Here is a 26,349-nt window from a genome sequence, read left to right on the forward strand (position 1 = left end):
CCTCCAGAGATCCAAGCGACACACATGGGGGTGCGCAGTGACTTGGGCAGGGCTTTGCAGTGCAGCTGCTCACCCCTGGGCTGGACTAACCTGGGCACTCAGACCTGGGCGCTGATCACCCAGGCTAGTACTGCCATGAAATGAGCTGAGGCCCTGGGTCTTGGGCAATGTAAAGAGGAAGTTGGCTCTGCTGCTAACCTGTTGCAAGGCTGGGTAGAGGGGTCAGTCTCCATTTCATCCCTTTTGGCCTCCGTGTTTTGACGCTTCCTCCTTCTCTGGTCACTGTGTGGATGGTGATGTGAGATCAGATATCCACATCCAGTTCTGGTCATTTCCTCCACCAGGGCTCAGTACTGAAGGAGAAGTTAGTGCCGGCAGTAGGCTCATTAAAAGGCTAATTTTTCTTCTTCCCCAACAGACTCTGCCCCCCATTAAAAACCTCCCTGCACCCAATCCACCCGTCAGCCGCAGTCAGAGGAGGCACCTGATGGACAAAGAAGCCAGTAGACTGTGGGCTAAACCAAAGCCTCCCAAGTCCCATCTGCTACATCTCGGAGTGACAGCCAGGTCCCATTCCATGGACGACTTCCTGAGTAACTTCTGCTCCGAGCTCCCCAAATACTTCCTTTGCCGGTAAGAAAAGACAGGCTTCTTGTTTGGAATTACATCTCCACCTGACGCAGAGCTCTTCCTGCTACGACGCATGCCCGTGTACGTCGACTCAACCCTTGGACTAGAAACATGGCAGCTGTTTCACAGTGCACAGCAATTGCATTGGGACAGCAAGTGACAAAGGATGTTTCTCTGTGAGCTGCAGGGGGAATTTAGGGTGGCTGAATCCAGAAACCTGAGTTGAGATCTGGCTTGACACCTGGCTCTTGGGAAGTGAACCTGGGGATCTGTAATGCCACTGTGTCCCTTTACCTCAGGGGTTCTCAAACTGGGGGTTGTGACTCCTCAGGGGATCGTGAGGTTATTACATGGGGGGTCGCAAGCTGTCAGCCTACACCTCAAACCCTGCTTCCCTCCAACATTTATAATGGTGTTAAATATTTAAAAATCTGTGTTTTTAATTTATATGGTGGGGTTGCACTCAGAGGCTTGCTGTGTAAAAGAGTCACTAGGACAAAAGTTTGAGAACCACCAAGTGGCACCTTGTCTTCCCCTCTGCTGCCTCCAGCCCTAACTCAGAAACCACCAGCTGATTCCCTGCCCCGCCCAGGAAAAACGATCCTCTGATCTGTGCTTGCAGGGCTCTGATGCTGGTGGGGCTCAAGGTGCTCTGCTCATTGTCAGCAGCATTAAATCCCTCAACGCTGAGTGCCCCGGGTTGGAGCCGAGCAAGAGCTGAGCTCACAGCTCTCTGCCATCGATGTATGTGCACTGTAACCCCCGCATGCACTGGCACTTGCCTGGGGAGTTGGGAACAGACTGGGAAGGCTCCTGGCAGACAGCTGGGGCCTTGGTCCCCTCTCACTGGTCCTGATGTGAATCAGGAGCTGTTCCTCTGGAGGGGCAATTCGGGCCCTTTGGGGGATGGTGACTGAGGGTTTCAATCATAGCTCTCTCAAGTGAGCTGCCAGCGCATGTCCTCTCTCCTGCTGGCAGCCTCCCTGCTCACACCTTCCCCGAGTCTTCTGTTGGCCCAGGTAATGCATGTCAGCTGGTGCACAAGGCTGCTGCTTGGAATCGTAGGCAGGGAGCACAGGTCACTCAGCCAGGCGCTGAGAGACAGGTTTCAGACTGGCTGCAATTTATTGGCATCCGTAATTCCCTGTGGAACTACATGGATCTGGTCATTGCATGTGTCAACAGAGGTGGTTGCTGCTTGTCTCAGCAGTGCCTGCATGTGGCACAGGGGGGTGCTCTTTCAGTCCATTTTCTCACCCAGAGGTGCCTCTCCGCTCCACACTGGCACTTCTGTGCCCTCCCTTGTTCTCTTTTGCTTCCAGCTGTTTGCCAGCACTGCAGGCCCTCTGCTCTACAACATCGTCCCTCCGTTGGATGCTGCAGGGTCCCAAGAGAGGCAGGGGCCATGTCTTTCCAAAGCCCTGTTGTTATGTATCCTCAGAGCTGTGGTAAAAACAATTCTCTCTGCACCAAAACTTACTTGGTGCAAGGTTGGGTGAGTCAGGTGTCCCGCTCCAGTCCCTAGTGATGTGCTTGAAGCTACCAATTCTAATTACCTGATCATGTCCTGGTTTCCCTCAGGCCCCCTCCCATGTTCCAGGCACTGTACTTTGTCTCTGAGGCCCCCTCTAGGTTTTCTTATTTTGCAGGCGTCTCAAGGAGATGGTGGGAGACAAGGCTGTGGACAGGCGGAAGGACGAGGGAGGCGTCAGGACAGACCCTGTTCTTCTGGCACTGACTGGCTCTTCCGAACAGGAGATGCAGGTGGTGACTGACCTGCTGGCTGCTGTGATCAGGTACAGGCTCCCCTTTCCTTTCAGAATCAGTGTCCCCCCACTGAAATGGGGGTAGGGGGGGTGGACTGCTGGAGATGGGCCCAATTCTCCGCTTCGTTCTACTGGCCTTCCACTGGCAGGAACGTTGTGTCGGACCAATGGCGTGGAATGGGGAATTGGGCCTGTGAAAGACAGAAGTGCAGGAGCCCTACCCTGGGGGTTGTGCATCGCCAGCCAGGCTAAGCCAGGAATGTGAGGGCTGACCAGAGGGGGTGTGCTCCCTCGCGTGCCCGCCAGCTGCTGGGGAGGAGCTGTAATAAATATGAGTGCCGCTTGTCCTCCGGTGTGGCTCCCAGTGGCTTGCTGGATTCTGGAAGTGTTGTTTGTCCTGGCTTCAGAGGCACTGCCAATCCCCCGGCTGTGGCCTTTGGACCACACCCATCTGCGGAGTGCGAGATCCTACTGGAGGATGCTACATTAAGACTAACTAGCTGTACAGGCTCTGGGCATAGGCACTCAGGGATCGATGCCATCTTCCCTAGGGCTAGCAGGGGGCCAAGTTGGCCACTGACTCAAGTGTGAACAGCTGGCTTAGAATGATCCCTAGGGGGTCACTACACTGGCAAGGACATCAGTCCCGCGGGCATGTGTCTACTTATGTCAGAGAGGACCATGGCCTGTTGTTTCTGATTCCTTTGTCCCTTTCCCTCCCATCGCAGAGGCCTCTTGGAGGACACCGAGTTCCACCAGGCGATGAGCAGGAGCCTGGATGAGCCCCTGCCTTACTTCCACCAGGTCAGGGCTGCAGGATCAGCAAAGCACCAGGGCAGGAAGCGGAGCCCGGGCGGCTCCTCCAGAGCGTCTCTTTCCCCAGCCCCTTGTGCGAAGGACAAGCCGGGAGAGGAGGAGGAGGGGGAGAGTCAGGAAGAATGTGAGATGAGCCTGGTCACCTCTCCCAGGGCGGCTGGGGAGGAGCCTCCGGATAGCTTGCGTGACATCCTTCAGCAGGAACAGCTACGGGAGGAGAAGGAGACAATCACCAGGTGAGGAGGAGCCCCGGCTGGTGTGATACAGGGAGCATGGCCATGGGGAGCCCACTGTGTGGCATTGGTGTCACCTTCGACATGAATCTGTCTCCCCCTCCCACACTGTACCTCCAGTGGGCTAGCCATGCACTATGTGTGGCCACCCACTGAGTTCTCCCGCGCAGTCTGCTAGCCACCCTCCTGTGTACAGCGGTGCAGCCTGTGCAGGTGACAGGCCCCAGCATGCAGTGCTCCTGACCCGACGCAGCATTGCAGATGAGAGCAGCTGTGGACAGAGTGATTCAGTGCAGATGAGGCAGGGTTTTCAGAAGAGGCGGTTTGGAGGCTCCTGCCCATCAGCCCGTGATTCAGGCACAGTCTGTGCCGAGAGAGTGGCTGGGCTACTCCAGGGGAGGGCGTGGGGTCCGGTGCTGCATTTCTCCACTCTCAGTGCGACTGGCCGTGGCACCTTGGCACCCACCTGTGTGCTAGGAGCACCTGCTGGAGCCCGGTGTGTGCCAGGGGAATCTCAGCTGTTCTCGCTGCGGCATTAAACATCCCCAGCCTGCACTTCTGGGCTCTCTAGGCTGCCTGCATTCGGGAACCTGCTGGAGTTGGTGCTGGAGAACACGCTCCAGAACATAATGGTGGAGGCCAGCCGTGGTGAGGTGGTTCTGACGGCCCGTCCCAGGGTGATCGCCCTGCCCCCCTCCTCCACCCAAAGGTAAGGAGAGGGAATGCCTCCTGTATCCGGCTGTAGCACATCTCCACTCCTGGCGACAGGGCTTGACTCTGTCATTCCGTCTGCCAACAGCTCATGCGCCAGTTGTGAAATGGGCAGGTTCCTCCCAGAGAGTGCGACCACCAGCCCGCTCCAGGATCCAGAGGGAGGCAGCAGGAATGGCCAAGGCACTGGAGAATCCAGGCCAAGGGTGTAGGCTCCAGGGGGGAGTCTCCCTTTGTGTCGTCTAATTCCCTTCCAGCGGGAGAAGGGGGAGGATGGGTGGACACCCGTCGTTTGGAGCCCTACAGTGCACCCCTGTTTAATAGGGGGTGGCTGAGCAAACATCCAAACCTTCCTTACTCTGGATCACATTTTAAAATTGGGAGTGCGGTGGGGGAGGAACGTGGGTCCAACCCCAGCCTCCTCATGGGCACACGCTCCACATCCATGTGGAATTCCTGGCGCGACATGCAGGCAGTCATGCCGTATCTTAGCGCCTGTGGATGTGCTAGAGGAGGTGGTGCTGGGTGAGGCTAGGGGGCCGGCTGTGTGTGAGGATGAAATCCCACCCTTCGTAAGCATGTCTGTGCGATTCTGGATTTCCACAACGAGTCCTGAGCTGGGCTGGGTCAGCGGGCGAACGATCCTCAGTAGGTATCTATATCCCAGAGCATAATGGAGCAGCAGCCAAGCTCCGACGCTTACGCTTGGCAGCCCCATACCAGGGCTTCACTGCAGCTGAGAACCCGCACACCTCTCCTGAGCTCTGACCCACCAAGAGAAACCTGTGGGGTTGGGGGCACTTCCTTAAATGGCAGAGCTCTTGCCCGCTGTCACGGAGTCCTCGGGCGATGCTCTGGAACTGCTCCCTATGAAGCCAGTCAGGACTCTGGGGAAGTCTCCTTTCTGTGAGCAGCCTGTCTGCAGGGCAAAAAGCTCACACAGCTTCCACTTTCCTGGGTCTGATCTCGGAGCATTCAGCATCCTCTGCCCCTCCGTGCACTTCCCACAGCGAGTCCACCCAGGCGGGGTCCTGGGGAAGCCAGAGGGTCCTGCCCCCCAACTCCGCAGTCACATGCGACTCTCAGCCAGCCAGTAAAACAGAAGGTTTATTAGACGACAGGAACACGGTCTAACACAGAGCTTGTAGGTACAGAGACCAGGACCCCTCAGCTGGGTCCATTTTGGGGGGCAGTGAGCCAGACAACCACGTCGGCACTTCACTCCATGTCCCCAGCCAGCCGCAAACTGAAAACTCTCCCCAGCCCCTCCTCCTCTGGGCTTTGTCCCTTTCCCGGGCCAGGAGGTCACCTGATTCCTTTGTTCTCCAAACCTTTAGCTCTCACCTTGCAGGGGGGAAGGCCCAGGCCATCAGTTGCCAGGAAACAGGGTGTTGGCCATTCTCTGCCCTCTAGGGCTCTGCAAAGATCATACACCCTTATCCCACCCCCTAGATACTTAAGAACTGCATAGGGGAAACTGAGGCACCCCAACACTATTCAGAGGAGACATTAAGGTCAGTCCCGCTTCGTCACATCTCTCCCCCCTTTGAGACCGAACTGAGCGGGGTCACTTTAGCCGGTGACCTGGGGAAGTTCGAAGCCACCAACGTTCCCATGGATGCCCCAGCATCTCTCCTGTTCCTTGGTGGGAGTTACACCAGGTCCTTCCAGTTTCACGCCCTCCCTTAGGTCGGGGCTGGTCGATAGCACTCGCATGCCGCATGTGGGAAGGTTTATGCGGCCTGTGCCCTTTTGCCACCCCAAAACCCCCGGGGGGTCAAACTGGGATCGGGTCTTCCCCCAGCTCTCCAGTCTGGAGGCCTGCAATTCAGGCTCTCTTGGTTTAGGGACCCCATCTTGACCTGGGCCACATACTGTTCACTTACAGAACTAGCATGGAGACATCCCTTTCTCAACAACCTTGTCTCCCCAACAAGCTGGCCAAACACAGCCACTTGGTTATAGGACTGTTCAACTTTCTTAACAGCTTTCACTCCATCTGAGACCTTCTCAGAGCTATCCACACTGGATCCTTCAACAGGAAAGTCAGTGGATCCATTCACAACATAAACTTTCTGGCTGTTAGGAACTGAAACTTTCTTGATTAAATCACTTTCACACCCTTCAGTTGCAGTAAACTGCTTGCAAAGACTCCATGAGGATTCCTTTCCCTAGGGGCTTTTCTATGCAACAATTCACCCTTCACAGAAATTCTGCCCGTACCGTCTTCACATAGGGCTTGCTCTAGAGGAACACTTTCCTGAGCAACAACAGACTCTTTCTGGGTCTCACTTACATCCAGAATCACCTCTGGCCCATCAGGTGGATTCCTACACAATCCCCTTTCAGGTAAACTCACAGACTTCCTAGATAAAAGGTTAGAAGCCTTCTCCTTCCCTTTGGCACACACAAGTTCAGGAATCTTTTCCTTCTTGCTACAGGTTTCCACACCCTCAGTAGGTAACACAATCAAATCACCTTTCTGCTCTCCTTGTGCCCTGGCTAGGATCTCACCCTGATTAGACAGAGTTGCTTCACCCTTTCCCAACAACACACTACCAACAGGCAAAATACAAGCACCAGAATTGTCTGGTCTCTGGGATTTTACATAGACACTAACTGGATGCGAGCTAGTTACAGGGCCAGTCTCCCGAGCAGACACAAACTTAGGGCCATTCCCTTCCTGGGCTTTAGCTGAATCCAGAACCAACTCTGAGACAACTGCACTATTCTCACCATCCCAGGCTGAAAGGCCCCTTCTGTCTGCTCCACAGACAAAGAAGAGCCGGACACACTTTCTCCTTTCCCAGACACCCAGCTCGGGATCATTCCCCTGGTCCCAGCACACAGGGCTGTTCACAGACAACAGCTTGGAGATCAGGGTAGCTCCCTCCATAGGCAAGTCAATACCCCTGACAGACACAGGGACGTTTCCTTCACTGTCCCAATTCTCCACCCAGGTAACAGGTAAGGTGCAGGGACACTCATCTGCCGCTTTCCTCGTCTTCCCACCCTGCTGACTAGACAAAGCCATCAGCTCACAAGGCTGCCTAGGCTCATCCAGACTTTCCTTACCAAGCACCTTGCCACTCCCAACAGATCCCCTGCCCTGCCTGTGTCTCCCCACACTCAGCTGGGGTCTCAGCTCCCACTGTGCTCAGCGCTGCCCTTGCTGTCCCAGTGGGGGTAGGCAGCGAGCTCGCTGCTTTCCTCACTGCATCAGAGCCAGCGTGAGCCCCCTCTCCGGTGTGCAAGGGGGTGGGGAGCATCTCTCTGTCCCACCCAGCCCCAGGGGTCTGGTTACAGGCAGGCAGGTATCCTGAGCCTAGCAGCTCCTCCCCACTGCCAGCCAAGTCAGCTGCATTTTCACTGACCATTTCTCTCTCCGCCGATTGGTTCCCTGGATTCAAATTCAAACCCTCGGCCGTTACAGGAGCAGGGCCTGGATCCTGTCCCAAAGAGACACAGTCACTCCCCAACAGGGTCTCGCAGCTGGTATCCTGGAGAACCCCAACGACCAGCCAGCCCCACCCATCCTGGGTCTGCACAGGGATCTGGGCCATAGGCAGGGCGAGGGGCTTCATCCCTGGGACCCTCACACAGCCCCACAGCATCTGAGGCTGCACCACCCAGGGCCTGACAACAGTTCTCTCTGTCCCAGGATCTCGCCACCCCAGAATGTCTCCCCATTGACCATCACCTTCCGCTCCCACTGGGGGTCCGAGGGGCCTGAGCCCAGGAGACTCCACACAGACATATAGTTTGGGGTCAGAAGTGGGAGCCTGTCCACCTCCCCACCCCTCTGGCTGATGGAGTCTATGGCCTTGGGACCCAGCAAGGGAGCTAGACACCGGGGCTTTTCCGGAGGGTCCTCCTGGTTCAAATCGCCAACCTGCTCAAAGGCAGTGAGGTGGCATCCACATCCCCCCCTTAACCAGGGGCAGCTATTTAGTATCGAGATTCCCTGTGGAACTGGCACCCCGGGATCTATCCCCACTCACCCCTGGGAGGTCCCCTCTGCCTCTCCGCTCCACCATCGCCAGTTCATGCTGCTGCTGTTTCTGCAGCTCTTTCTTGGCCTCTCGCTGTCTCTCACAGTCCTCTTGCTCTCTCGGACTCAGCTCCAATCCCGTCCGTCTCCGATCCCCCGATGGGGAACCCGATCGTGAAGACCCTCGTCTGGTCGGGGACAGGAGTCTTGGGGATGCCTGGCTACCACTCCAGCTGCTCCCAGATCCTGCTATAGCCCCATTTGGGATCAGGAATCTGCTCCTTAGAGTGATCATCCTCCTCCAGCTGCACGATGAACTGTGCCTTGGTGAACTTTCCCATGCACAACCCTCTCTTTTTGCACAGGGTTACAATGTCCTTCTTAAGGAGATGGTGACAGGCCCTCACTCTGCTGTTCCCAAGTTGCTGTGGACTCACAGGCCTGTGTGCTCTCAGCTCCCCACGGTCTCCAGGGAGAGCCCCTAGGGTGCCAGCCCTTCTCAAGGTCACCACCTCTTTGCCAGGGTCGAGCTGCAGACTCCACCACCCCTGGGACCACTCGCTGCAATCCGCAGGGGAACCCTGTTACTGCAAAAGTCCTTCTCTCTCCCAGGGCCAAGCCGCAGGCTCCTCCACCCCTGAGACTGCTCACTGCAGTCCCCAGGGGGACCCCATTACTGCCCAGTCCTTCTCGCTGGTCACACACTCCCAGGGGTTAACCGCCCCCCGAAACCGCTCCTCTCTGAGCCTTCAGCATGCCTGGTTCTCGTCAATCCCCTTTTGTTTTACTGCTCCCCAGTCACTTACTGCAGGAAGCACCATCCATGGGGCGCAGTACATCCCACCGCTGCCACCAGTTGTCACAGAGTCCCCGGGCGATGCTCTGGATCTGCTCCCTGTGAAGTCAGGCAGGACTCTGGGGGAGCCTCCTCTCTGGGAGCAGCCTGTCTGCAGGACACACAGCTCACCCGGCTCCCCCCTTCCTGGGTCTGACCTCGGAGCATTCAGCATCCTCTGCCCCTCCGTACGCTTCCCACAGCGAGTCCGCCCAGGCGGGGTCCTAGGGAAGCCAGAGGGTCCCGCACCCCAACTCCATTTCCCCAACCAGCCCCAAACTGAAAACTCTCCCCAGCCCCTCCTCCTCTGGGCTTTGTCCCTTTCCCGGGCCAGGAGGACACCTGATTCCTTTGTTCTCCAACCTTTTAGCTCTCACCTTGCAGGGGGGAAGGGCCAGGCCATCAGTTGCCAGGAAACAGGGTGTCGGCCATTCTCTGTGTCCAGACCCCTGCACACACCTGCCCTCTAGGGCTCTGCAACGATCATACCCCCTTATCCCACCCCCCAGATACTTAAGAACTGCCTAGGGGAAACTGAGGCACCCCCACAATATTCAGAGGAGACATTAAGAACAGTCCCGCTTTGTCACACCCACTGCTTGTGGGTTGGGCCAGAGAGGCCAAGGGAGGCAGGGCCGAGTGGTTTCATCTAGCAGGGCCGGGCACTGAGAAACCATTTGCCTGAGGGAAGGGGCAGCTGTGGGTGCTGAGGAAGGGGAGTATGGGCAGGGCAGCGGCATTTGGGGCAAGGCCAGAGGCACAGTGTTTGGGATGGGGTGGGAGAGGCTCGGTGGTTGACCTGCCCATCTCCCGGCATTACTGGGACAGCTCCTCCTGCTGGATCCCCCAGGGCTGTGTGGTGGAGGAGGAAGGTGATGTGCAGGAGGCCCTGAGGAGAGGCCGCAGGCTGGATGCTGCCAGATCCAAAGGGAATCTCTTCTCTTTCAGAGGCATCAGCCCAGCCATGCCTGGCCACCCTGCATCGCTGTCGCACAAGCCAGGGCCTGGGCCCAGCCTCCCCACCGAAGGGAAGGAAACTGAGGGTCACCCTCAGATTAACCGGTCTGCCTAGATAGCCTGCATGTCTCAGAACCGCTGCCCATGCGAGCCGAGTTCAGCGCTCAGTCTGATCTCTGAGGAACAGCAGCGGCCACAGCCCCTACTGGAATCCCCCACGGCAGCTGGCTCCTGGGGACCAGGCCTTCTCCACTGCTGGCCAGGTCAGAGAGGAGCCAGCCCCAAGACCTGAGGTGGGTGGCTGTGCCTAGGGGAGTTCAGCCACCTGGCACTGAGTGTGGAGGGCATCTTGCTTTGCAGCGAGCTGGGCATTTGGAGCGGGACTCTGTCGGTGAAGTGTCCCCCGCATGCCCCAGGTTGTCCCTGTGGGTGGGACGCGGGTTTTGAACATGCCTACTTTGAAATTGAGCCTGCCACTGACGACTCCCTCCCTGCACGCTGTTCCGGTTCTCAATCTCTCTCTGCAGCGGCAGCAGGAACCCGGGCCCTTCTGCTGCCACGATGCCCAACGTCAGTGAAACTGGGGCAGCTCCACTCAGGAACGGCCGGCCTGCCGTGCAGCTACCTGACTGGCTGCAGGACTGACTCCCTCGGGTGCTACCCCCAAATAAAATGTGCTGTATGGCTGTGCCCTTCTCTGGGAGAGTGTGAGGTGGCTAATGCTTGGACTGAGCTCCTGCCAAGCTGGGGCCCCCCTCGCCGCTCAGAGTCCTGTTATGGCACATGGGCCCCTGCAGAGCCGTTCATGCTGCTCCCCCGGGGGTGGGGGGAATTGGGACCCCTGTGGACTGTGCATGGCCTGTCTGTGTCTCCCCCTCAGCACCCCGTGGCCTGGCAGGCAAGCCAAGACCCGAGTGTCAGAGGAGAGAGATTCACCCGAAACAGGCAGGGTCAGCAATTGCCAATAGGTGGCACCAGCACCATTAGTAAAAGTACCAGATGGTTCACCCAGACGCCTGGCCGAGGCCTCCCCTGCTCCCAGGCTTTGTGGGCTCTGGGGAGTGGCTGGGCGGGGGAGTCACTCTGAGGAGTGTGGCTGAGTCAGAGTGGGCCCCACCCCTCCGGCTAGCTCCTGTGTGGGGTAACACAGGACACAAGACACAGCTCTGGCCTCCCACCTCTACCCCTTTTTTCAGCCATCTTTTGGGCACGTGCCTGGCCATGAGCCAGGCCAGCCGTACTGTGCCTAGCACACAGGCAGTGTGGGCACCATGGCCCTGGTGCAGCAGCCTGGGCAGTGCATTGTGCCTGGTGCCAGGGCAGTGCTGGTACTGTATGTTCCTCTGTATTTGGGTCCTGTGGTACTGACCCGATACCCCAGTGCCTGGGGAGTGAGGGAGGGGTGTATTGCCCCAGCTGCCCAGAGCAGTACTGGCAGTGGGTGCAGGAGGCACCTCCCGCTTGCTGTACCCGGGGACGTGACAGCTGAACCCTGCACTCAGCTACAAGCAGCAGTTGCATGTTTGTAAATGTCCCCAAGCCGCAGGGCTGGGCTGTTCCTGTTGTCAGAGACAGCGAGGGCCCATCTGGCTGCTCCAGAGCTCAGCCAGGTGCCTGGGGGCTCCAGATGGAGTCTGGATCCTTCTCCTGAGCAACCTGCTCCCCTCCTCCAAGCTGGGGCTCCAGTTCTCCCCAGCAGGGCCTTCTGCTCGCCTGAGCTGAGAGCACAGCGTGAGGTGCCACCACCGCCCAGCCCATTGTGATCCACAGCTCATTGCACCAGGGCGCTGGCTGCTTTCTCTGCCTAGGCGGAACCTGTGCTCCGGGGTGACCCTGTCCCAGTCCGTGGAATGCTTGGCACAGCTTGGGTTGGGATCCTGGCACATCATGCAAGCTCACCCTGGCTGGGGAGGGGAAGAGCTGGTGCTGGTAATTCAATAGGGGGCACTGTCCATGCTGTCTGTCCGTGCTGACCCAGCATGGTTCTAGTCTAGGGGTGCTGTACTGCAGGGAGCAGGGTGGGTGAATCTTTAGGGGGTGCTGTGCCCCACCCCTCTGAGCCCGTGCTGACCTCAGTGTCCCAGCTCGGGGTATGGGGCACTATGCCGCTGGAGGGAACACTTTTAATGAGGTGTGAAATAGACCTATGGACTCCGGGATCACACCACAAATGGGGGTGAACCTAGTGCCCAGGTGGAATCCTGACACAGGGGCCTCCCTTCTGCCATGGCAGCTGGCTGCAGGCTCCTTCCAGTAATAACCTTCAGGGCTGCCCAGCTGCAGTCCTGGGCCAAAGGAATCCTGGGGGCTGTCCAGCAAAGGTATCAAATCGCTCCTCAGTGGGAACTGCTCCCGGGACCAGCAGGTTGAAAGCACGGGCCTCTACCGCCTGAGCTAAAGGGGCAACTTCATTAGCTGGCAACTAATGTAGACCGTTACCCTCTTAATTACTTGGGGGCAGTTCTCTGGCCTGTGTTAAACGGGATCAGACGAGATGATCACAATGGTCCCTTCTCGCTTTGGAATCTACGGCTCTTAAGCCAACTGACCCCTAGAATGGGAAAGGCCCAGACAATCCTCATGCAGCAGGGATCCCATTCATTAGATTGCTTTGAACTCCCGGGGAGGCCAGCTCCCTGGTGGCGAGAGCTCTTCCTCGCCCCTCCAGCTCAGCAAGGATGGGGCTGAATCAGCAAAGGGAGGGTTCCTGGGCGTCAGTCGTGGGTGGGATCCCTGTTTCCTGCGGGTATTTCTAATCTTGGTGACAGCACGTGGCCAGTAGAATGGCCGAAAAGCAAGACTTTTCCTTTGTCAGAGAAGCGCAGAGACCGGTGCCGAGAGCCACAGAAGTACTTAGACAGTAGGCTACCCCTGGACAGATAGACCCATGCCATAGGGTTCACAGGGATTCTTTTGGCTAATTTCTTCCCAGGCGCATCCCGATTCTGTCTGTCCCTTGGAAGAAAGCTCTGTAGCGGTGGTGTGACAGGAGAGTCTTTGCTCTGCCCTGTACTGTGCTCTTAAAATATAGTGATTGGGGCAAATTCAATAGGGAGAAACAGCACAAAGATGCACCAACTCCTGTCCCACCAGCAGCACGATCCCAGACTTCCAGGGGACCCCCCTCCCCGGGCTCAGCAAGCATCTCAGACAGTCACCTCAAAGGGGTATTTCTCCACAGTCCTCTACCCTTGTTCACAACATTCAGCTCTAGATCTGCAAAACCAGCCCGGGATCTGCTCCCCTCTTCCATCTCTGTCCTCGGAACCACATCATTGCGCCAAGATGCACCTGTGCGCCCCATGGGTGGGGTCCCACTGGATCAAGATGGGGAACAGAACCAGGGATGATCTGGAAAGCTCGGAGAGGCAGGATGATCTAGTCGTCTGAGCATGGGAACAAGCACTCCTGCCTTCTAGTCTGATGCGCTCTGTTGTCTGGCCGGAGTCGTTCTGGGTCTCAGCTCCCCTCCCTCATGGGGCGGCAGGATGGACCGAGTTAATGTTTGGAAAGTGCTAAGCATTATTATGTGTTTAAAGGCATAATATTGAAAAGCAAACAGACCGCATGTGTAGCCTAGATGCAGTGTGATGCCTGGAGAACAGCTTTCCTGTTGTTAACAGCTCACATCCTGCCCTGGGTGCTGGGGGGGGGGGTTGTTGGTGACAGATCCGACCCTTCTCAAGAAAGCGGAGATTGATGTTTATTGTCCGTTCTCTGCCACCAGGCTGTGATGAACAGAGATTCCCCCAGCTGTAGCGCCCTATTGGCCTTTTCTCACACATTGGTCCATGGCTGTTAGGTACAACTACTCTTATTCTCTCTCTCTGGGGCTGTATTTAATCTTGGGGGTTGCTGGCTTCCGCAGAGTTATGCCAGAGATGGTGCTGGCTCTCCAGGGAGCATCTCTTTAGAAGGATTGAGAGATGATGCTAACAAGTTGGAAATACAGCTTGCTCCACCCACCATCATAGATTCTGCCTTGGCTGTTCTGGAGAAAAGTTGCTGAACGTTTTGCTTTGGTGCCAGTTTTCATCTCCCTCCACCTGCAAACCCAGGTTGCCATTGGTACCATATCCAGGCATGACAGGAGAACCTGCATACAATTACAAAACTTCTACCAAAGGTCTAAAGAGCTTGGAGAATGTCTCCAGCTAGCTGCTAAACCTTATGGCACCACCACAGGATGTGGGGGCCAGGACTCTTGGGTTCTACACCCAGCTTTTCTACCCGTTTGCCATATGATCTTGGGCAAGTGGCTTCATCTTGTTTATCTCATTTGTACAATGGTCAACACTGAAACTTGCTCGTTCATGGAGGAGAGACTGAATTCACGGAGGCTTGGGAAGTGCTGCCATGAGATGGAAGATGCTGTAGACATGCCAAGCGCTCATTTCAAGATGCCAGGGTGCCATTGTTTTGTGACCTGTCATCACGAGAAGCTGCAGGGACAGAGGGAAACACCGTGAGAAGCCCCAGGGATGGAGGGACAAGCTGGCTGTAGTGCTGGAAACCTGCTTGCCCAGCTCTCTTGGGAGGAAGCTTGGGAATGTAGCCTTGCTGTTTGCTGAGAAATTGCACGTTAACTCTGCCCACGGGCCAGGCCTGAATACTGGCTGCCCAGCACTCGGGGCAGTGTCATTTCCAGCCCTAGGAGGTGCTGCAGACTCAGGACCTGCTTTTGCCTGGGACATGTTTAGAGGGAAAGAAGGGAGCACTTTTGTGGTCTGTTCCCTGCAGGTTGGGGTGTTGGATGTTTCCCAGGAGGGCAATCGATAGATCTCCTAGGGGTGAGGACTGACGTCTCCTCTGAGTAGGAGCAGGGAGCTCTCACCAGCGGCGCAGCTCTAATGAGATGCTCTCCGCCCAGTGCTAGATAGCAGAGAGATCCGTCGCCATGGATTTCATACGATATGCAACCCTGCCTTTTCTTCTCTGCCTGCTGCTCTGCGGCCTGGACCCTGCTTCTGGGGAGAGCCCGGGGGGGGGGGGGTGGGAGAACAGAAGGGATCCTGACTCCTTAAAACATTTAACACCAGGCGAGTCATGCCATTGTCTGGGAGACAATGAGATGAGAACAAAACAGCACCTGGGCTGGGAGCACCGGTGAGAACCGTGTGTCTGCACCGCACGGCTCCGCAGCCCCGCCATGACCTGCTGCTGATGCGCTCTGTCCATCCTGGCAGCACAGCCTCGTGTGTGGCAGAAAGACGGGGAGAGCCTCAGCCCTAGAGATAGTCCTCACCATGGGTTACCTGGCACCGTGTGCCGAGGAGCAGTGAATGGCTCCACAGGTCCCTTGGACTCCTTTCCCTTGTATGGGGGTGTCCCCTTGGTCTGTACAATTCATTATTAGTGTGGTGGTACCTAGAGGCCCCAATGCAGGCTGCACAGACCCCAACGCAGGTCAGGGCTGCAGCGCGCTGGGTGCTGTACAGACCCCAGTGCAGATCAGGGCTCCAGCGTGCACGGTGCTGTACAGATCCCAGCACAGATCAGGGCCTGAGCTCGCCGGGTGCTGCACAGACCCCAATGCAGGTCATGGCTGCAGCGCGCCGGGTGCTGTACAGACCCCAGTGCGGATCAGGGCTCCAGCGTGCATGGTGCTGTACAGATCCAAGCACAGATCAGGGCCCCAGCACACACGGTGCTATACAAATCTCAGTACAGATCAGAGCCCCAGAGCACACAGTGCTGCACAGACCCCAGTGCAGATCAGGACCCCAGCGCACATGGTGCTGTAGAAACACCACGAGAGACGGTCCCTGGCCGAAGGAGATTGCAGTGTAAATAGCCAAACAGACAAAGGATGAGAGGGGAAAGAGGATGAAGTAACTTCCCCAAGGTCACGCAGCAGGACAGTGGCGGAGCCAGGCATCGAACTGACTCTCAGTCCCCACCCACTAGGCCGAACAGCTCCAGCAACTCAGTGCTCTGGGACAGGGCTCTGGATTGCTCTAAGGGTTGGGCCTGGAGCCTCCCCTGGACGTGTCTAACCCAGGCCAGGCCAGCAGGAACTGGAGGCCCCTTTCCCTGATGGCTGCTTGGTGTTTGCAGTGGGTTGGGTGGGGGGAGTGTCTCAGTCTGGTTCCTAGGAGGGCCAGGGGCCTGCATCACAAGCCCACCATCCCTTGGCGGGTTCGGGGGAAGCTTGTCCTGCCCATGCTGTGCGAGTACATAGTGGACTCGGGCTCCAGGGCAGTCTGTCTGGGAGAAAGGGTCACACGCAGCCGCAGCATCGATTTACCTGCCAGGGCTCCTGCATGTGGAGGGAAGCTAGTCCATCCAACGGCCGTCTGGCACAGAGCCCCTCACCGAGCTGGGCGAGAGCTCTCCTCACCCCCACTGTGTTCACGCTGGGGTCGCTCTGTTGACTGCAGGGGAGTGACTCTTGCTTTATCCCAGCGTAGTTCAGAGTCGGAGCAGGCCCTGGGGATCCCGCGGGTGCCTTACGGGCAGGGAGCTCTGGAGCGTTTCTCCTGGAGCCTGTTGCCGTATCTTGGACACGTTCTGGGGGGCGTCTGCTGGAACTGGAGATGTGGTTGCTTAATCCCCTGGCATTACCATTGGCTTGGTACCGCACAGCATTTCGATGAAAAAGCAGACCCCTATCAAATGAACGGGGCCCCCTGAAATGGATTAAAAACAGGCTCACGGAGAGGTCTCCAGGTGTAATTGTGAACAGAGATTCCTCCTCGAACCAGGGAGTGTCCAGTGGGGTCCTGCAGGGATCGGTTCTTGGCCTAACACTGTTTAACATCTTTGGCAATGACCTGGGAGAAAACCCCCAAATCTCCCGAATACGTTCTGCAGGTGACACAGGAATGGAGGGAGGGGTAAATAATGAAGTGACAGGTCCCAGATCCCGAGTGATCCAGCTTGCTTGGCAAACTGGGCACCTGCTCACAATCTGCGTCTGAACACGGCTGGAGGGGAACGGACACATCTGGGAACAGGGAACGCAGGCCGCATGGAGGATGGGGGACTCTCCCCCGGCTTTCCCAATGCCAGCCAAACCCATGTTCTGCCAGGCCCTGCCAGAGCCCACCCAGGAGGGGAGCTGTTTACCCTCACCCCATCTCTCGCTCCTTTGCCCCATTCCCTCCTTCCTTCCTTTCCATTTGGAACGATGCAGGTTGCCTTCAGGCCCGGCTCCTCTGCGCACCCCCACAGCTCCCCCCCCCTTCCCCCTGCCCCGCCCCGTGGCTGCAAAGTGAGCCAGGCAGGTGGGCGGAAAAGTGACAGCTGGTGTTGTTCCAGGGCAGGTTAATGAGTGTCTCCTCCTCTGGCCCCCTTCGCCCCCCCTCCAGCGCCCAGGCTCCTGGCTCCTGTCAGCCCATCAGGCTCCCATTAACAAAGCAGCCCTGGGGAGTTTGCAGAGAGCCCTGCTCTGGCTCTAATCTAGGTGGGCTAATCACCTCCCCTGCCCAGCCTGCCTCCTCTGGGTCAATATTTGCGCTGAGCAAACACAGAGCCTGTGACAGGTGTGCTGGGAGAAGCTCTCCATTGCCGACCCAGCCCTCTCCCCGGGCTCTGCACAGCCCCAGCTCCCCGGCCCCCCTTGCTCACTGGGAGTCAGCGCTATTTTTATCAGGGCTATAAAAGCCCCACCGCGCCGCCGGCGCCCTCATTTTCTGCTTGGGAGCCATCCGGAGAAGGTGAGCGACTCACCTGCCAGCTGCCAGCGTGTCCCCGGAACCAGGTGAGATCCTGCCAGCCCTGCTGCCTTTGGGGCCTGGGGTTGCGGCTGGGAGCAGGACTGTCCTCAGCTTAGACTGAGGGGTCAGTGTTCAGGGCTCATGGGGGCTGCACCCCAACTGTCGGGTTGCAAGGGAGGCAATACCAGGGACTTTTCCTCCGATGCCCCAGGGACTCACCCCAGAGAGCAGAGGGAACGGGGGTCAGCTCAGCCGGAGTCACTGATCCACCTGCTTTGCCACATTCGGTGTCTCTCTTGCTCCCTCTCCTCGCTTTTCCCTTCCTCTCTTGCTCTCTGCCTTTCTCTGCCCCTCTCTCCCTGGGGATTTAATTTCCTTCCTTCTCTTTTCACTGCTCTGCCCCTGCCCCCAGCCATTTAACTCCCCTTTTCCCTGCTCTGTTTGTTCCCCCAGGCTGCGCCTTCCGGACTTTCCCCTGGGGTGAACCGGTTCCAAACCCAGGGCAATGGCAGGACCCCACTCCTGCACGTCAGATCCAAGGGGCAGAGGGACCTGCCCAGGTGTCTTCCCCCAGTCCAGTTGTCGGCTTGGGCCAGGGACGGGCGTAAGCAGGCCGAGCCCGGAGCAACCTCTGCACTTGCCTGGCGTCGAGCCCCACGTGCAAGACCTGACGTGAACGTTTTGTTCGTTCGGCTCGCGTTAGGCAGGTCCAGCCTGTCGGCACGCCTGTGACACACCTGTGACATGTGTGCAACGTGCACGCACGCCATGCAATGCCCGTGCAAGGTGCACTCCCGGTGGACATGCAACGTGCCACTGCCATGACCTGCGAATCATGTGTGACATGCAATATACACAAGTGGCATACAGCCCCCCTGGCCAACATGCCTGGAACCTACATACATGTCAGATGAGGTACACGCAATGTACACCCATGAGATGTGCCAGCCACGCAGTGTGCACACCTCCAGCGTGCAAGGTACACATACAGCCCCATGGAGCTCCCGGCAGCAACTCTGGGGAGTCTGGGGGGAGAGATGGGAATGCCAGAGTTACCCCCTGCCCATGAGTGCCGTCCATTCAAAGCCAGCGGGAGCTCACCTGCCTTGCCGCGGGGACTGGCTCAGCAGGGGCGGTGCTCACCAGTATTTCACCCCAGGCAGGTCTCACTGTTCCCCTGAGTTCAGGGGACTCTCAGCAGCTGCCAGCACCCCCACGGGGCGGGGAGGGCAAGCAGGGCAGCAATAGGGGGATGGGGTGGGAGGGTCGCATCTCTCAGTTCAGCCCCCTCCCCCATACTTGGTGTCATTAAGTATTTGTAGTCAGCTGCTGCCTTGTGCCAAGTGACAGAGCAGGGCCTGGCCCCCTATGGCTCTGTCCCCTTAGCCAGCCCCAGCTGCAGGGGCAGTGGGCACCTGGCTCTCACCTGTGCTAACCCCCCCCTCCTAGTGCCCAGTGAGACACTTGGTAACTGACTCGCATGGGGGCGAGGGCTGGGCTGGGGGCCCCAGGGAGCCCGCTCTCTCTGAAGGCCGAGTCTATGCTGCAGACCCGTCAGCGTAACTCCATCACTGGGGTGTGAAAAATCCAGCCCCCAGCGACGGAGTGATACCAACCGAGCCCCCGTGCAGCCAGTACAGAGCTTCGCCCAGCGCCCGCTCCTGGGGAGGTGGGGGATGACGCCCACCGCTGTACGGGAAGACAAGCCCTTACCCACAGCATGGGCCGTGCCTGGGTGAGCTTCCCAGCACCTCGTCTTCCCCAGAGGGACCCTGGGGGTGAGAGGGCTCTCTGCTGGGATTGCCAGCCACAGGGCCTGGTGTGATGTGCACCCCTTGGTTCCCCTAGGGCCGGAGCTAAGACTCCCTGTGTCGCTTCACCATCGGGCTGTCCTCTGTGCAACCCGGGCTACTTTGGGGCCAGGGACTCAGAGCTGGAAGGCTCCACAACCCAGGTCCCCCACAGCCACTAGGACTCCCTGGGGAGGACCTTGCCCCATAGTGGCGTAGCGAGGAGACCCACGGGGCGGTTCTCCTGGGCGAGTCAAGGCTGAGGAGCCCCTGGGGCAGTGGGGAAGAGGGAGGATGGATTTCGCCCTGGTCCCTTGTGCCCCCTCAGCTGGCTGGCTCCAGCTTTTGTCTCTGAGCAAGGCAGGGACTGTCTGCTGCCTGTCATCACCTGCCCAGCACTATGGGCCCCGATCCCAGCCTAGGGCCCCTCGGCAACACTGCAGGACAAATCACTGCTCCTGCTGACAACCCCCTCCCTCCTCTGGCTCAGCAACCTGGGGCTCCCCAGAACGTGGGAGTCCTGGCAAGCTCAGCAGGAATCTGGCTGCAGAGAGGGGCTGGGGGCCGGGGCGGAGATGGTGGGTGGGTGAAAGACGTGGAGTCCAAGCCCTGCAGGTTGGGTGGGGTCCCACTGGGGCTGCATCACACTGCACCAGCGAGGCAACCAGCCAGAGCCCAGCACCAGTGACTCTGACACGAGGGCTTAACAGCAGGGTCCAGCCTGATGGGCCTCCTGCAGCTCTAGCCGCTGGGACGTGGGAGCAGCGCCCCGCTGCCCTGCTGGCCCATTGGGCTGAGGCCGCGCTGCCCAGGGGGTGTGGGGAGGTTCCCTCTGCACAGAAGTGGGTTTGACCGACTGCAGCTGTCTGAGGACGGGATGCAGCTGACCTGGCATCAGCCATCCTGTGGGGGGCGCTGTCTCAGGTGCACCTGCCTGGTGGGCTCTCTGACCCCCACAGGTGGCACTGGAGGGCAGCCCCATGCCGGGGCAGCTAAAGTGCACCCCGGGGGTCGTGGGGTGGCCATAGGCCAAGCATGCGACTGGAGCAAGGCCGTTGCCAGTGGACAGGTCTCAGTTACAGCCAGAAGGGGACGTTTGTACCCTGCCGAGCTCGGCTCTGGGGACTCGTCCACGTGGGGATTCGCCCGGACTAGCTATTCCGCAGTAGCACAGCTGCAGCAGGAGCTAAGCCGGAATAGCTACCAGCCGGTTTCCCCCGTGGCCGAGCCCGGGGCTTCCCTCTGAGTTCGGATTCTGGCCCCGGTTCCCCTTTTCCTTTTGCAGTAAAAGTTTGACAAAGTTAAAAAGAAAGAAAGAAAAACCCCTGCAACAAACACAGCCCAGAAAAAGACCAGCCCAACCCCACCCCACCCCACCCTGCCAAGAGTCCTGACCAAAACCAGGTGCCCCAGGGCCCCTGCCTCCTTCACTAGCACCGGGCTCACTCAGATAACACACCCGGCTGCGGGGGAGAGCCCCACACGCTAGCGACAGCTCCGCAGCCAGGTACATAAGGACACCCGGCCCAGACGCTGCTTGTCCTTCTCGTGAGGTTTCGCCCTAAAGAGACGGGCGCTGGGCGCTGGGTAGGACTGTGTCCCACTGGATGACCCTGGGACTTTGCCCCTAAATCAGGTCAGTGCTTTGGCAAACCCTGCATGTCTTCAGGGGCATTACGGTAACTAGAGGCACCAGCAGAGACCGCAGCAACACACTCACGGCCTGAGGCAGTGGCAGAACCAGGGCGAAGACCCTGGCCGTGCCCGATGCCAGAGCAGTTCCCCCGGTTTTGGGGCTTTCCACAAGGAGGAGAAATGGATGCTGCAGGCCAGGGCCATTCTTTGGGGCAGGCTTGTTTATTCACAAAGAGCGTGTGCAAGGTCCTGCCAACCCCCAACCCCATGGAAACAAACAGCAGCCGGCCTGGGGATCCCTGCGCCTGCCAGGGCAGCGGGCCCAGTGCCCAAGAATCCATCTCTTGTCTTGTCCCCAGACAGGGATGTGAGCTGGCCCATCCCTGCGCTGTCTGTGTGTGCGGCACTGGGCTCTGCAGGGCCGTGGGCTCCAGGCTCCCGCAGAACAAATTAATAACAACAGCTCACCAGCCACGCTTGGTTCACGCCCATCGCCGTCCCTAACTCACGTGTGAGGCTTGGCATGGGTCCAGGAACGAGCCAGCATAAAAATGGCCACACTGAGCCAGAGCAATGGTTCATCTAGCCCAGTGTCCTGTCGTCCAACAGGGGCTGGTGCCAGGCGCTTCAGGGGCAATGAACAGAACAGGGCAATTATCGACTGATCCACCCCATCCTCTACTCCCAGCTTCTGAAGTCAGAGGTTTAGGGACACCAAGAGCAGGGGGTTGTGACCCTGCCCATCCTGGCTAATAGCCATTGCTGGATCTATTCTCCAGGAACTTATCTAGTTCTTTTTTGAACCCAGTTATACTTTTGGCCTTCACAACACCCCCTAGCAATGAGTTCCACAGGTGTACTGGGTGTTGTGTAAAAAGAAACGGAGTACTTGTGGCACCTTAGAGACTAACACATTTATTTGAGCATAAGCTTTCATAAGCTAGAGCTCACTTCATTGGATGCATTCGATGAAGTGAGCTGTAGCTCATGAAAGCTTATGCTCAAATAAATGTGTTAGTCTCTAAGGTGCCACAAGTCCTCCTTTTCTTTTTGGGTGTTGTGTGATTATCATATATCCACGGGACCAATGCTGTGACCCCCACCTTTGGAACAATCTCTTGGGGGTCAGTGAGCCAGCCCCCAGCAGGGCAGGCCCTGTGGCTTCACCACTTCCTCAGGCTGGGCCCCTGTTCCTTCAGCCCCCCTGCTTCCCACTTTGAGCTCCGATCAGCGAGCCAGCTGAGGCAGTCCCGGAGGGAGATGTGTACCACCTTAGGGAACACTGCACCTCCATAAACATCTGCAGGGACAGCCCATACTTGACTGTTGCCTCATCCCCCTGCCCCAGTCCTTTGTTCCCGAGTTGCGGAGATGTGGCTCAGCCCCCTGCCAAGAGGCGGGGAAGTCCGTATCTCTCTGCCTCCTTGGTTGCCAGGTGTCCATGTCTGGGCCACTGGAGCTGCCATTGTCTTCTCAAGAGCTCCCTTGATGTGGGACCTAAGGCCAGACAGCTGAGAAATATTCACACCTGTGTCTTGGCCTGCCCAGACAGCGAACAGACCTCCCACCCCCCAGGTAACAATGCAGCATATTGGGGAAACTGAGGCACCATAAAAATATTTTAAAAAATTCCCACTTTGTCACAGGGAAGAAGTCCTTCCTTCTGTTTGTTTTAAACTTGCTGCCTGTTAATTTCATTGGGTGACCCCTGGTTCTTGTGTTACACAGAGGGGCAAATAACACTTTCCTAGTCGCTCTCTCCACACCAGACATGATTTTATAGACCTTGGTCATGTCCGCCCAGCCCCGCTCTTTAGTCATCTTTTTTCCAAGCTGAAAAGTCCCACTCTTATTAATCTCTCCTCATCCAGCAGCTGGTCCATCCCCCTCATCGGTTTTGTTGCCCTTTCCTGAACCTTTTCCAATTCCAATGTATCTTTTTTGAGATGCGATGACCACATCTGCACGCCTTGTTCAAGGTGTGGGCGTCCCAGGGATTTAGATAGTGGCATTGTGATATTTTCTGTCTATTATCTCTCCCTTTCCGGCTCCCCTGTGTGTTAGTGCTGGTAATCAGCCTGGGTTAGCCCTAGCTAAAACTAGCTATAAAACTTGTCTATCATAGACCCTTCTATTACCTTTGGAAACTTAAGCTAGAAACTCATTGTGTAGCTATGGTTACCTGCTTTAACCTGGTAAATAACTCTCTTGTTTCCTTTTCCTGTTTAATAAACCTGAGATAGTTTATTATAGGATTGGCTACAAGTGTTTTCTTTGGTGTGAGATCTAAGGTGTAACTGGCCTGAGGCAAGTGACTGGTCCTTTGGGGCAGGGCGTAGCCTGAATATTGCTACGATTTGTGGTGTGAGAGACACAGGGAGGGAGCCTGGAGTGCGTGGTATTGTGTCGGCAGTGGGGCAGTGGGGGCAGGATTTGCATGTGTTTTGTGTATGTGGGTATGAGACCTGGCCTGGGGCGGGCGATTTGCATGGCTGGGGCAGAGTGTGTGTGGGATTTGGGCTGGGCGATTTGCATGGGCATGTGTGTGCGATTGTGTCTTCCCAAGTGGCTGGGCAGGGGAGGGACGAGCTTTTACTGGACCCGCTTCTGTTCGTGAGAGAGACCCAAGTCTCCAGTCTCTGTCCTCGCCTCAACCGGAGTGGGTCCAATAAAGGATGGTCCCACCCCCACCCTGTCCGTCTAATGTCCTGGGACCCACACGGCAATAGCAACACGAAGCCACAGGGCTGGGGGGAGCCGGAGGAGCTGTCTCGGTCGGTCTTGCTGCCACCCTCGCCACTGTATGTGAGAGATTGTGTGTGATTGTGGCCATGTGATAGTGTGTGAACATGCGATTGGGTGTGTGCATGTGTGATGGTGTGTGCATGAGATTGTGTATGTGGGATGATTGTATGTGCATGTTTGTGCATTTGTGTGATTGTGTGTGTGTGTGATCATGCATGTGTGTCATTACATATGAATGTGATTGTGCATGTCGATGATTGTGCATTTGTGTGACTGTGTGTGCATATGATTGTGCATGTGTGTTTGTGTGGGCATGTGATTGTGCATGTGTGTGATTGTGTGTATGTGTGTATGTGTGATTGTGTGTGCATATGATTGTGCATGTTTGTGATTGTGTGTATGTGTGATTGTGTGTGTGTGTGTGATTCTGCAGCGTGCTGTGCCCTGGAGGTGCTGGTTGGCTGGCGGGAAAGCAGGCCGTGGGCAGAGGCAGCCAGGTGGAGCCAGGCAGGGCCGGCCGGGAGCAGATGCTGGCTGCTCACAGGCTCCCCAGGGCGCCAGGGCCTGGGGGATTCTGGGGAGGGCTGAGTACCAAGTGCGGTGCCTCCAAAGGCTCCTCTCCAGCAGCCCGTGGGGGACACGGATGGATGGACAGACGGACAAAGGGCGGGTGCAACCGAGCCGCCCTGTGTGCCCATGGGGGCGCGCAGTCGCCCGGGCCAGAGGCTGCTCCCTGCGGATGCCTGCCGGCTCCGCAGCCCAGAGCTCCACCCCTGCAGTTCTCAGCAGGGTGATGAATGGGTCCTCCCCGCCCAGGAGGGTCGCACCGCCCCAGGGGCTGGCACTGCCCCTGGGTGCTTTGCCAGCATCACAGCATTCCGGCTTGGGAGACGCCAGCCTGCCCCCTGCCCCCCCGAGAGCCAGCCGGATCCAGAGCCGGGAGGGGGAGCTGCAGAAGAGCGAGCAGTCTCACACCAGACAGGGAGGTCGAACCAGCCTTCCCTTGGGCGCTGGGCACCGCCCGTGACTGTGCCCCTTCCTGGATCCAGTCGGCCATGCCCACTGGAGAAGCAGCCTCTGGCCCTGGCTTGCTTTGGGAGCCTGAAGGGGGCTCAGGAGTTTGTCCATGGGGGAGAAGCCAGGGGCTGCAGAAGGAGCCGACGTCCTGGAGTTGGGGCTGCATCCACCTGGGTAACAATGGGAAGCCACCGGGGCCACAGAGAGATGCTGCCCCTTCCCCAGGGAGAAGGTGGCCCCAGCCGGCTGGAGGAGAAGGGCCGGGGCACAGTCGCCCAAGGGAAGGCCGAGGGGAGCCAGCTGGGCCTCCTGTCGCCTGCCCCAGACTCCACGCACAGGGATCCTTTTGCCCATCACTGCAATGTAGCCACCTCTGGGGTGGAACATGGCAGCTGCTTCACAGCGTGCGGCAGCCTAGGACAGGCAGTGAGGAGGCAGCTCAGAACCAGCGGGAGGGCGGCAGGATGGAATCACCTGTGCTGGGTTTTGACCAGGACACCAGGCTGACAGCTGACTCCTGGAGAAAATGCCCTGGTCCTGCCATGAGCACAGGGGTCAGGGCCACAGCGCTGCCTCTCGGCTGAAAGATGGCACCCGCTGCAGCACGGCGCCCCCTAGCCCCACACTGGGGTCAGCAGTGACTGCCAGGGGACAGCACCCCCTATTGGACCCCTGCCCTGCTCCCTGAGCACGGCGCCCCCTAGCCCCACACTGGGGTCAGCAGTGACTGCCAGGGGACAGCGCCCCCTATTGGACCCCTGCCCTGCTCCCTGAGCACGGCGCCCCCTAGCCCCACACTGGGGTCAGCGGTGACTGCCAGGGGACAGCGCCCCCTATTGGCCCCCCTGCCCTGCTCCCTGAGCACGGCGCCCCCTAGCCCCACACTGGGGTCAGCAGTGACTGCCAGGGGACAGCGTCCCCTATTGGCCCCCCTGCCCTGCTCCCTGAGCACGGCGCCCCCTAGCCCCACACTGGGGTCAGCAGTGACTGCCAGGGGACAGCGCCCCCTATTGGCCCCCCTGCCCTGCTCCCTGAGCACGGCGCCCCCAGCCCCACACTGGGGTCAGCAGTGACTGCCAGGGGACAGCGCCCCCTATTGGACCCCTGCCCTGCTCCCTGAGCACGGCGCCCCCTAGCCCCACACTGGGGTCAGCGGTGACTGCCAGGGGACAGCGCCCCCTATTGGCCCCCCTGCCCTGCTCCCTGAGCACGGCGCCCCCTAGCCCCACACTGGGGTCAGCAGTGACTGCCAGGGGACAGCGCCCCCTATTGGCCCCCCTGCCCTGCTCCCTGAGCACGGCACCCCCTAGCCCCACACTGGGGTCAGCAGTGACTGCCAGGGGACAGCGCCCCCTATTGGGCCCCAGCATCCTCGAGGGAATCCTTGGCAGTTTGCCATCCAGGGAGACGTGTCCGTAGCAGCGAGCCAGCGGGCGTGGGGCTGGCAAAGGGGCAGGCTGGAGCCCCCCAGTGGAGCAGGTGTCGCAGGGTGATACCGGCCGGGCTCCTGCGCTCTGGGCAGGGGATGCAGCTGCGGGCGGCTCCCTGAGTGGCCAGGCCCAAGG

At 58.3% G+C, this 26,349-nt stretch overlaps 1 protein-coding gene across 4 annotated transcripts in view; it reads left to right on the forward strand.

The window, feature by feature from the left end:
* The window catches only part of CFAP65 (cilia and flagella associated protein 65), a 45,757-nt gene extending 34,810 nt beyond the window's left edge, over positions 1–10,947 (forward strand). For 2 of the 4 annotated variants that reach the window (XM_038421873.2, XM_043504778.1), the window contains 5 exons: positions 419–633; positions 2,280–2,426; positions 3,125–3,448; positions 4,017–4,154; positions 9,931–10,947. In XM_038421873.2, coding sequence (XP_038277801.1) covers positions 419–633; positions 2,280–2,426; positions 3,125–3,448; positions 4,017–4,154; positions 9,931–10,054 — 948 coding nt within the window. In that variant the 3' untranslated portion in view covers positions 10,055–10,947. The remainder of the gene's footprint in view (positions 1–418; positions 634–2,279; positions 2,427–3,124; positions 3,449–4,016; positions 4,155–9,930) is intronic. The other 2 variants (XM_038421875.2, XM_043504781.1) reach the window with 2 other exon arrangements.
* Positions 10,948–26,349: the final 15,402 nt, after the last annotated feature.

This window comes from Dermochelys coriacea, chromosome 11, assembly GCF_009764565.3.
Source record: "Dermochelys coriacea isolate rDerCor1 chromosome 11, rDerCor1.pri.v4, whole genome shotgun sequence".
Lineage (NCBI taxonomy): Eukaryota > Metazoa > Chordata > Testudines > Dermochelyidae > Dermochelys > Dermochelys coriacea.